We start from the raw sequence: 12,231 nt of genomic DNA on the forward strand, positions 1-12,231 counted from the left end.
ATATTTTACTGATTGTTGCCCATTTGGACGCGATATATTTTTAAATAACATCTCGTTGCCGTTGTCGTGTGGATGTAGCCGGCTACATCCACACGACAACGGCAACGAGATGTTATTTCAAAATATATCGCGTCCAAATGGGCAACGATCAGTAAAATATCAGGTCCATATGGCAACGCAACGCTTGCTGAAAACGATGCAATACACATGCCACACCTCTAGGGGCGCTGTAAGACGGTCCCTTCGGAGACACCAGAACAATAGAAGAAGTAAGGACGCATGCGCATAAACTATTATGCGCGAGACTTCATATTAGCCACAAAGTCAGGAAAATCTGTTCGTAAAATTACATTATAATGACCAAATACAATGAAAAGTATTTTTCCAGTCTCACCTGTGAAAGGTAATCCCATGTGATCTCGTTTGGATGGCAAACCTGTTGGTACAGTTAAACGCAGCTAATCTTTATTCTCCGCTTTGACCTCTCCAAAATGGCGGCGAGGATGACCTATGATTCTACGCGGAAGGCGGCGTCTTTAATGGTCCGGAATAAATTGAATGCTACACGTTGATGGATTAATTTGCTCTTCTATGCCCTTTTTGAGGAATGTATTGTAGGACTTAAACCATCATCTGAAGAGGTGAGATCGCTCCTTTTTTCCCTATTTTTGCTGGCGGGATTGACTCTGCCCTAAGGGCAGAGTCTCTCTCTCTCTCTCTCTCTCTCTCTCTCTCACTTTGCACCATTACACAATAAATATTCACAGTGAAAATATTTTGTAAGCGTGTTTCATGAACCAAGTTATAGGATTTGTTGACAACTCGCATCGAGTTCGTTACACTTCTACCCGGCGTGAAGCACTCACAGTCATGTGGTTGTGACGTCATCCTAAACAAATCCGTTCTACTCATCCAGACGACTTCACAACGGCAACGTTGCCAGATCTTTCCACTCTGGAACCCGTTCTCAAAAAGATTGCGTTTTGGGCACCCAAAACGCCGGTGCCGTGTGGACGTCAGGCCTAAACTAGGGTTGGGCGGTATTACGGTAAGAAGGTATCCCGAAGTATCCAAAAGTACCAACGGTATCGGTCTCATTACCGTCATTTTAAAAAAATATATAATATCTAAATAAATATGGAGTACGAGGTCATAATATAAAATAATAAATTGAAGATCATCCCGAATAACTGTGTGATCGTATTTTCACTAATTCTATCAATTTCCTAAAGAAGTTCTCATCGCGTGCAGGGTTGTTTATGTCGTTACCATGGCAACCCTGCGTGACATTTGGGGTCTGACAGCTGCGTGAATGTGTCATGCACCGAAAATAAGAGATTTACAAGCCAGGAACGCCTCATGATGCAATACGCAAGAAAAGAAAGAAGATTTACTGCCATTTTACTTTGTATTTGAGTAAAGTGAATAAATAAATGGTCTGTGGAAAATACACTTAACCCTGGGAACTGTGTGCACAGGAGTTTATTTTGTGTTTTTGTGTTTTGTGTTTCAGCTTTACTTCTGACTATTATAAAGTACTCACACTGGAGACTCCTTCCAGAAATGCTAAATAAACGTCTCCTTCACAGAAAACTTCACTATATCACCAATTAAACACTTTTGTATCCAACATACAAGCCCCTGTGTATGTTGTTATTATATAAATTAGTTGATGATTAAACCTGCATATGAATTACAGCTGGAACTATTACCAGGGCTGCTGTAATGGAAAATTAATCAAACACTTATGACATGTATAGTGAGACAACTCAATATATTTCAGCTAAAATGTGGAAACAATGATGTAGCAACCACGTGTTTCAGTCGCTGCATCCTAAACAGTGCACTATAGCCCTACATGGTGTACTACAGCACTAAACAGCGCGCTACAGCACTAAAAACAGTGCACTACAGTTCTAAACAGTGTAGTACAGTCCTAAATGGTGTACTACAGCATTAAGCGGTGTACTACAGTCCTAAACAGTGTACTACAGCACTAAATGGTGTATTACAGTACTAAAACAGTGCATTACAGAAATAAGCAGTGCTCTACAGCACTAAACAGTGTAGTACAGCCCTAAACAATGTACTATAGTTCTAAACAGTATAGTATAGCCCTAAATGGTGTACCACAACATTAAACCGTGTACTACAGTCCTAAACAGTATAGTACAGCACTAAACAGTGTACTATGGTAGTAAACGGTGTATTACAGTACTAAAACAGTGCACTACAACCCTACATGGTGCATTACAGTACTAAAACAGTGTACTACAGCACTAAATAGTGAATTACAGTACTAAACAGTGCACTACTGCCCTAAATAGTGTAGTACAATCCTAAACAGTGTAGTACAGCCTTAAACAATGTAGTACAAACAGTGTAGTACTGTAAACTGTGTACTATAGCACTAAACTGTGCACTACAGCACTAAAAGGTGTCCTACAACACTAAAAACAGTGCATTACAGTACTAAAAATAGTGTACTACAGCCTTACAGTGTACTACAGCATTAAATGATGTATTACAGTACTAAAACAGTGTACTACAGCACTAAAAAACAGTGCATTACTCTACTCAATAGTGAATTACTAAACAGTGCACTACAGCCCTAAACAATGTAGTACAATCCTAAACAGTGTAGCACAGCCTTACACAATGTAGTATAAACAATGTAGTACTGTAAACTGTGTACTATAGCACTAAATGGTGCACGACAGCACTAAAGGGTGTCCTACAACACTAAAAACAGTGCATTGCAGTACTAGAAATAGTGTACTACAGCATTAAGCAGTGTACTACAGCCTTACACAGTGTACTACAGGATTAAACGATGTACTACAACACTAAAACAGTGCATTACTGTACTAAATAGTGAATTGCAGTACTGAACAGTGTACTACAGCATTAAACAGGGTACTACAGCCCTAAAGTGTAGTACAGCCTTTCACAATGTAGTACAAACAATTTAGTACTATAAACTGTGTACTATAGCACTAAACGGTGCACGACAGCACTAAAGGGTGTCCTACAACACTAAAAACAGTGCATTGCAGGGCTAAAAATAGTGTACTACAGCACTAAACAGCGTACTACAGCATTAAGCATTGTACTACAGCCTTACACAGTGTACTACAGCATTAAGTAATGTACTACAGTACTAAAACAGTGTACTACAGCACTAAAACAGTGCATTACTGTACTAAATGGTGAATTACAGTACTGAACAGTGTACTACTAGAGATGCACCGGTCAATCGGCCGCCGATCAAAAAGGCCGGTTTTCTATCCAATCGGCCCAATCGGTGACCGGCCGGTCACTGTCGTCATTTCCGGTTTTTGGCCGGTCACGCTGACACGCATGCGCAGCAGCTCAACGCGGACGGCTCAAAACTGAACCAAAGCAAAACAAAGATGTCGTTGATCTGGACATATTTTACCGTGTGCCAGGACGAACCGAAACAGGCTATGTGTAATGCTTGTAAGTCTAAAGTAAGCCGTGGAGGATCAACGCCTAAGACTTATGGAACAACCAACTTAAGACGCCACTTGGAAAAGAAACACCCATGCTTGTTTAGCAAGTATAAAGAAGACACGGCTGCTAGTGCTAAGACTAAGAGGGATGTACCTGAGTCACAGCAACAACACCCCACCGTCGCCCCTATGTTCGACACGAGTGTTGAGAAGTCTAATGCCACCACTCGAAAAATAATGGAGTACATGGCACTGGACGACCAGCCGTTCAGCGTAGTGCAGGATAAAGGCTTCGTCAACCTGATTAAACACCTGAGTCCACGGTACAAATTACCAAGTAGGCGATACTTTTCTGATACAGCGCTGCCAGAGTTGTTTGAGAAGGTTTCAAGCCATATACGCAAGCTACTCAACGCCACCAAATCTCCGATCAGTTTCACGACGGACATTTGGACTTCTAACGTGAGCTTAATGTCAATGTTGAGTCTGACCGCTCAATGGCTGGATGATGAATTTGAGCTACATCAAGTCCTGCTATACTGTGAAGAATGCCCTGGTTCCCACACTGCGGACAATTTACGAGCCAAATTTGAAAAAATGATGGCAGAGTGGAACATCGACAAGAAGAGGGTTCATGTCGTGTTGCGTGACAACGCTCGGAATATGACCAAGGCACTGGATGACTGCAACTTCGCCAGTCTCCCGTGCATGGCACATACACTCCAGCTAGCGGTGAATGAGGGACTGCAATCTCAACGCGCAATCACCGACGCCGTGGCAACAGGCAGGAGAATAGTCACGCACTTCAAACACTCACCGCTAGCCTACTCGAAACTCCACGTTATCCAGGAGGAGTTGGGTCAACCCAAGAAACGCTTGCAACAAGACGTTCCGACACGTTGGAACAGCACGTTTTACATGTTGCAGTCGCTGTTGGAACAAAAACGCGCCTTGAGCTTATACGCAACAGAACACGAGCTGCCGACAATATTCACCACACACCAGTGGGAGTTAATTGAGAATGTGTTGAGCATCCTTCAACCTTTTGAGGAACTCACAAAGACAATTAGCTCCTCGTCAGCCACCGCCTCGTCCGTCATCCCTGAAATCACTGCACTGAAGCGCCTTTTGGGGAGAGCAGCAGACACCGACCGTGGTGTGGGCACTGCCAAGGCCACGCTGTTGGAAGCGGTCCAGAGACGGTTTGCAGACATCGAGAAGAATCCACTGTACCTTGTGGCCACTGCTATGGATCCTAGGCAAGTAACAACTTACTACTAAGGATGTTTATTAGCCCAGTAGAAAATAATAGAAAGCCTTTATTTGTCAAAACATATTTTTTGTTGCCATTTTAATGCCTGCTTATGTACAGTAGCCTATGTACAGAGTGCACAATATTTATGTTTATGTCTGGCTGATGTGTCTGTGTAATATAAAAATCCTTTTGTCTGTTGATACAGATACAAAACTTGCTACTTCTCAGCAGAAACAAAAAATGAAGTGAAAAGGGTACTTCTGAACATGCTGGACAGAGTGGACACCAGTGCCATCAGACCCACACCTGATCAGCCTCCTGAGGAACCTGCCATCGCACCTCCAACCAAAAGGGCAAGCCTACTGCTTTCTGTGCATGATGAGATACTGATGGAGAATGCTAGCAATGAGGAGGAACACCTGCTAGGCCGCCCTGCATCTGTTCAGTTACAGCGTTACCTCTCAGAGCTGCCCATCAAGAGATCTGAGGATGAAACTGTAAATGATGTACTAAAATACTGGCGTGAAAACAAAACACACTACCCTGCACTTGCCCCGCTTGCCCAAGCATACCTCTCTGCTCCATGCACAAGCATTGATAGTGAGCGCTTGTTTAGCTTGGCTAGTAATGTCCTTGATGAGAAAAGAAACAGGCTTTCTGGGGAGAAGGCAGAAATGCTGCTGTTTGTGAAGAAGAACCTGCCATTGATGGTTGAGTGATTGCACTGGGGGTGGGACAGAGCACTTTGTTCACAACTTAAAGCTACCTGTTAATTTCAATGTTATTTTTTTATTTAGAGATGTCAAGAGAGGTCAAATGCAAATGTTAAAAATGTTATGAGAACCAGTTTCAATTGACAAGAGCATGTGGTGCACTTTATTTTTTTTATCCTAGGCCTATATTAAATCCTGCACTTATTATGTGAAAAGAAATAAAAGGCCTAAAATGTGATTTACTTAGAGAACCAGTTTTCAAGTGTGCATGGTGCACTTTATCTTTTGTTTGTCTTAATATTTTAGTTTTTTTTCCTATATTGACCTGTAAACTGGACTGAATGTTATGGTCAGTGTTCTAAATAAATCTGCTCAGGGGGCACTGTTGAAACTCACTATATCTTATTTTTGATGTTTTATTCTCAAGCCAAGTAAACATGGTGTCTATTGTATGATTATAATGATTTCTTAGATAGAAAATCGGTATCGGTAAAACCGGTTTTGGCAGGTCAGACCCCCTCAAAAACCGGAAATCGGTATCGGCCAAGAATTTTGCAATCGGTGCATCTCTATGTACTACAGCATTAAACAGGGTACTACAGCACTAAATAGTGTAGTACAATGTAGTTCTGTAAACTGTGTACTATAGCACTAAACGGTTCACGACAGCACTCAAGGGTGCCCTACAACATTAAAAACAGTGCATTGCAGTACTAAAAATAGTATACTACAGCATTAAGCAGTGTACTACAGCATTAAACGATGTACTACAGTACTAAAACAGTGTATTACTGTACTAAATAGTGAATTACAGTACTGAACAGTGTACTACAGCATTCAACAGGATACTACAGCCCTAAATAGTGTAGTACAATCCTAAACATTGTAGTACAGCCTTAAACAATGTAGTACAATGTAGTGCTGTAAACTGTGTACTACAGAACTAAAGGGTGTCCTACAACACTAAAAACAGTGCATTGCAGTACTAAAAATGGTGTACTAGAGCACTAAACAGCGTACTACAGCATTAAGCAGTGTACTACAGCATTAAATACTGTACTACAGTACTAAAACAGTGTACTACAGCACTAACACAGTGCATTACTGTACTAAATACAGTAGTTTGACAGGGCTTTCAGTGTTAATGGCCCCAAGCTGTGGAATGCCCTGCCACTAGAATTGCGCCAATGCTCAACACTGTCCACTTTCAAAAAACAGCTAAAAACACATCTTTTTAGCTTGGCCTTTTCTCTCTGATTTTAATAACGTTATTATCATTATTGATTTCTCATGATTTTTATTATTGTTGTTCTTATCTTATTGTTTTGCTTTTTATTTTATTTTTTTACTGTTCAGTGTTCTTGGGTACCTTGAAAGGCGCTTATAAATAAAATGTAGAATATAAATAAATAAATAAATAGTGAATTACAGTACTGAACAGTGTACTACAGCATTAAACAGGGTACTACAGCCCTAAACAGTGTGGTACAGCCTTACACAATGCAGTACAAACAATTTAGTACTATAAACTGTGTACTATAGCACTAAATGGTGCATGACAGCACTAAAGGGTGTTCTACAACACTACAAACAGTGCATTGCAGTACTAAAAATAGTGTACTACAGTACTAAAACAGTGCATTACTCTACTAAATAGTGAATTACAGTACTAAACAGTGTACTACAGCCCTAAATAGTGTAGTACAATCCTAAACAGTGTAGTACAATCCTAAACAGTGTAGTACAGCCTTAAACAATGTAGTGCTGTTAACTGTGTACTATAGCACTAAACGGTGCACGACAGCACTAAGGGGTGTCCTACAACACTAAAACAGTTTATTGCAGTACAACCCCGCTTCCAAAAAAGTTGGGACAAAGTACAAATTGTAAATAAAAACGGAATGCAATAATTTACAAATCTCAAAAACTGATATTGTAGTCACAATACAACATAGACAACATATCAAATGTCGAAAGTGAGACATTTTGAAATTTCATGCCAAATATTGGCTCATTTGAAATTTCATGACAGCAACACATCTCAAAAAAGTTGGGACAGGGGCAATAAGAGGCTGGAAAAGTTAAAGGTACAAAAAAGGAACAGCTGGAGGACTAAATTGCAACTCATTAGGTCAATTGGCAATAGGTCATCTTGGAGTGGCAGCGGCTCTCAGAAGTAAAGATGGGAAGAGGATCACCAATCCCCCTAATTCTGCGCCGACAAATAGTGGAGCAATATCAGAAAGGAGTTCGACAGTGTATAATTGCAAAGAGTTTGAACATATCATCTACAGTGCATAATATCATCAAAGGATTCAGAGAATCTGGAAGAATCTCTGTGCGTAAGGGTCAAGGCCAGAAAACCATACTGGGTGCCCGTGATCTTCGGGCCCTTAGACGGCACTGCATCACATACAGGCATGCTTCTGTATTGGAAATCACAAAATGGGCTCAGGAATATTTCCAGAGAACATTATCTGTGAACACAATTCACCGTGCCATCCGCCGTTGCCAGCTAAAACTCTATAGTTCAAAGAAGAAGCCATATCTAAACATGATCCAGAAGCACAGACGTCTTCTCTGGGCCAAGGCTCATTTAAAATGGACTGTGGCAAAGTGGAAAACTGTTCTGTGGTCAGACGAATCAAAATTTGAAGTTCTTTATGGAAATCAGGGACGCCGTGTCAGTCGGACTAAAGAGGAGAAGGACGACCCAACTTGTTATCAGCGCTCAGTTCAGAAGCCTGCATCTCTGATGGTATGGGGTTGCATTAGTGCATGTGGCATGGGCAGCTTACACATCTGGAAAGACACCATCAATGCTGAAAGGTATATCCAGGTTCTAGAGCAACATATGCTCCCATCCAGACGACGTCTCTTTCAGGAAAGACCTTGCATTTTCCAACATGACAATGCCAAACCACATACTGCATCAATTACAGCATCATGGCTGCGTAGAAGAAGGGTCCGGGTACTGAACTGGCCAGCCTGCAGTCCAGATCTTTCACCCATAGAAAACATTTGGTGCATCATAAAACGGAAGATACGACAAAAAAGACCTAAGACAGTTGAGCAACTAGAATCCTACATTAGACAAGAATGGGTTAACATTCCTATCCCTAAACTTGAGCAACTTGTCTCCTCAGTCCCCAGACGTTTACAGACTGTTGTAAAGAGAAAAGGGGATGTCTCACAGTGGTAAACATGGCCTTGTCCCAACTTTTTTGAGATGTGGTGTTGTCATGAAATTTAAAATCACCTCATTTTTCTCTTTAAATGATACATTTTCTCAGTTTAAACATTTGATATGTCATCTATGTTCTATTCTGAATAAAATATGGAATTTTGAAACTTCCACATCATTGCATTCCATTTTTATTTACAATTTGTACTTTGTCCCAACTTTTTTGGAATCGGGGTTGTACTAAAAATTGTGTATTACAGCCTTACACAGTGTACTACAGCATTAAGCAGTGTACTACAGCCTTAAGCAGTGTACTACAACATAAAGCAGTGTACTACAGCTTTACACAGTGTACTACAACATAAAGCAGTGTACTGCAGCCTTACACAGTGTACTACAGCATTAAGTAGTGTACTGCAGCATTAAGCAGTGTACTACAACATAAAGCAGTGTACTGCAGCCTTAAGCAGTGTACTACAGCATTAAGCTGTGTACTACAACATAAAGCAGTGTACTGCAGCCTTAAGCAGTGTACTACAGCCTTAAGCAGTGTACTACAACATAAAGCAGTGTACTACAGCATTAAGCAGTGTACTGCAGCATTAAGCAGTGTACTACAACATAAAGCAGTGTACTACAGCCTTAAGCAGTGTACTGCAGCCTTACACAGTGTACTGCAGCCTTACACAGTGTACTGCAGCCTTACACAGTGTACTGCAGCCTTACACAGTGTACTGCAGCCTTACACAGTGTACTACAGCATTAAGCAGTGTACTACAGCTTTACACAGTGTACTACAACATAAAGCAGTGTACTACAGCCTTACACAGTGTACTACAGGATTAAGCAGTGTACTGCAGCCTTACACAGTGTACTACAGCATTAAGCAGTGTACTGCAGCATTAAGCAGTGTACTACAACATAAAGCAGTGTACTGCAGCCTTACGCAGTGTACTGCAGCCTTACGCAGTGTACTGCAGCCTTACGCAGTGTACTGCAGCCTTACGCAGTGTACTGCAGCCTTACGCAGTGTACTGCAGCATTAAGCAGTGTACTACAGCCTTAAGCAGTGTACTACAGCCTTAGACAGTTTACTACAACATAAGTGTACTACAGCCTTACAGTGTACTACAGCATTAAGCAGTGTACTGCAGCATTAAGCAGTGTACTACAACATAAAGCAGTGTACTGCAGCCTTAAGCAGTGTACTACAGCATTAAGCAGTGTACTACAGCATTAAGCAGTGTACTACAGCCTTACGCAGTGTACTACAGCCTTACGCAGTGTACTGCAGCCTTAAGCAGTGTACTGCAGCCTTAAGCAGTGTACTGCAGCATTAAGCAGTGTACTACAACATAAAGCAGTGTACTACAGCATTAGACAGTGTACTACAGCCTTAGACAGTTTACTACAACATAAGTGTACTACAGCCTTACACAGTGTACTACAGCATTAAGCAGTGTACTACAGCATTAAGCAGTGTACTGCAGCATTAAGCAGTGTACTGCAGCATTAAGCAGTGTACTGCAGCATTAAGCAGTGTACTACAGCATTAAGCAGTGTACTGCAGCATTAAGCAGTGTACTGCAGCCTTACAGTGTACTGCAGCATTAAGCAGTGTACTACAGCCTTACACAGTGTACTACAGCCTTACACAGTGTACTGCAGTAGTAAACAGTGCATTGCAGTACTGAGACAGTGCAGTCCAGCAGTAAACAGTGTACTACAATCCTACAAACAGTGCATTGCAGTACTAAAAACAGTGTACTGCAGCATTAAGCAGTGTACTACAACATAAAAGCAGTGTACTACAGCCTTAAGCAGTGTACTACAGCCTTACACAGTGTACTACAGCATTAAGCAGTGTACTACAGCATTAAGCAGTGTACTACAGCATCAAGCAGTGTACTGCAGCATCAAGCAGTGTACTGCAGCATTACACAGTGTACTGCAGCATTACACAGTGTACTACAGCATTACGCAGTGTACTGCAGTAGTAAACAGTGCATTGCAGTACTGAGACAGTGCAGTCCAGCAGTAAACAGTGTACTACAATCCTACAAACAGTGCATTGCAGTACTAAAAACAGTGTACTACAGAAGTTAACAGTGTACTACAGCAGTAAACAGTGTACTACAGCAGTAAACAGTGTACTACAGCAGTAAACAGTGTACTACAGCAGTAAACAGTGTACTACAGAAGTTAACAGTGTACTACAGCAGTAAACAGTGTACTACAGCAGTAAACAGTGTGTACGCGCCTTAGAGTAACCATGGCAACTTTCTTACCTGTTAGTGCTGTCGTGCAGTTCGCGTTTTTAGATATCCGAACAACTAACTGATAGATAACTGATTGCATTCAGTTGAAACTAAAGCACATAAAGACTCTAATTTAGATGTTAAGCTAATAAAAACTCAAAATGTCGGAAATTATTCAGTTAAAAACACACACAAGTACCAGCCGTAACTATAAGCGCGTAAAAAGAGAGATAAATCAGTGTAAATGTGCTCACAACAGACAGTAACATTCCTCACACACGGTCTTTCACATACCAGGCGTTGTGCTGAAACACTTCCCGCGGGTCTGTGAGAAAGCGGGTACCGAACTGAGGCCGCTTGATCCCGTCCGCCGGCTCCGGTGTCGGTCCATTCACAGAGTCTGTCATGTTCTCATCTGCGAGCACGCCAGCAATGTTTCCCCTACCCGTATTCCGACTAATTCCACCTCCTGCGTTATGATTGGCTGGGAGTTTTAGTGAAGTCCCTCAGACCCCGCCCCCTCCATGCACACCCAGCCAAAGAATGAGTGCAATAAAGCTGTCCAGCATGTGTTCTTATACACACACACACACACACACAGAACAATTAAAACCAGATTTTCTTATGATCAAAACACAAATCTAACTGTTATTATTCCTTGTTATTTAATGTATTGATTATTTATTAAGTCTATGATTATATTTGCACATGAGCCAGAAATGTTCCATTTTATTTGCCTAATCAGCAGTGGCGGCAGCAGAGGGCCTCCCCAAAAAAATAAAAATGTTGGGGGGACTGTTACGATGGGAGTCCTTTGACAAGGAAGAAAAGGAGAGAGTAGTGTGAATAAACAGCCCGCTGCGCACCTTTGTTTTCCCTTATTAAATCCCACTGTGGTTAGCGCTGTCGCCTCACAGCAAGAAGGTCCGGGTTCGGGCCCCGTGGCCGGCGAGGGCCTTTCTGTACAGAGTTTGCATGTTCTCCACGTGTCCGTGTGGGTTTCCTCTGGGTGCTCCGGTTTCCCCCACAGTCAAAAGACATGCAGGTTAGGTTAACTGGCGACTCTAAATTGACCGTAGTTGTGAATGTGAGTGTGAATGGTTGTCTGTGTCTATGTGTCAGCCCTGTGATGACCTGGTGACTTGTCCAGGGTGTACCCCGCCTTTCACCCATAGTCAGCTGGGATAGGCTCCAGCTTGCCTGCGACCCTGTAGAACAGGATAAAGCGGCTAGAGATAATGAGATGAGATGAGAAATCCCACTGTGTCCCTTCATCCCGGCACCCCGGTGGCATCCCTTTGTACTGTAGGTTGGTAGCACCCATTCACACCAAAACTGATGCAAATTA

The 12,231-nt window shown here is 41.9% G+C and overlaps 2 protein-coding genes across 3 annotated transcripts in view; one reads left to right on the forward strand and one right to left on the reverse strand.

Moving 5' to 3' along the window:
• Positions 1–11,325, reverse strand: part of mettl2a (methyltransferase 2A, methylcytidine) — a 34,076-nt gene extending 22,751 nt beyond the window's left edge. For both annotated transcript variants that reach the window (XM_060901894.1, XM_060901893.1), the window contains exon 1: positions 11,178–11,325. In XM_060901894.1, coding sequence (XP_060757877.1) covers positions 11,178–11,274 — 97 coding nt within the window. In that variant the 5' untranslated portion in view covers positions 11,275–11,325. The remainder of the gene's footprint in view (positions 1–11,177) is intronic.
• On the forward strand, positions 3,244–5,713 carry LOC132868748 (zinc finger BED domain-containing protein 4-like). Its single transcript, XM_060901892.1, has 2 exons — positions 3,244–4,732; positions 4,934–5,713. The coding sequence occupies exons 1-2, from the start codon at positions 3,414–3,416 to the stop codon at positions 5,445–5,447; spliced, it is 1,833 nt and encodes a 610-aa protein (XP_060757875.1). The 5' UTR covers positions 3,244–3,413; the 3' UTR covers positions 5,448–5,713.
• Positions 11,326–12,231: the final 906 nt, after the last annotated feature.

Source organism: Neoarius graeffei, chromosome 20, assembly GCF_027579695.1.
Source record: "Neoarius graeffei isolate fNeoGra1 chromosome 20, fNeoGra1.pri, whole genome shotgun sequence".
Classification (NCBI taxonomy): domain Eukaryota; kingdom Metazoa; phylum Chordata; class Actinopteri; order Siluriformes; family Ariidae; genus Neoarius; species Neoarius graeffei.

Excerpts from the sequence above, each read along its gene's own strand:
- LOC132868748 (XM_060901892.1), top strand. The coding sequence starts at position 3,414 with ATGTCGTTGATCTGGACATATTTTACCGTGTGCCAGGACGAACCGAAA. Across the intron at positions 4,733-4,933 it reads GCCACTGCTATGGATCCTAG|ATACAAAACTTGCTACTTCT; the intron begins GCAAGTAACAAC and ends CTGTTGATACAG.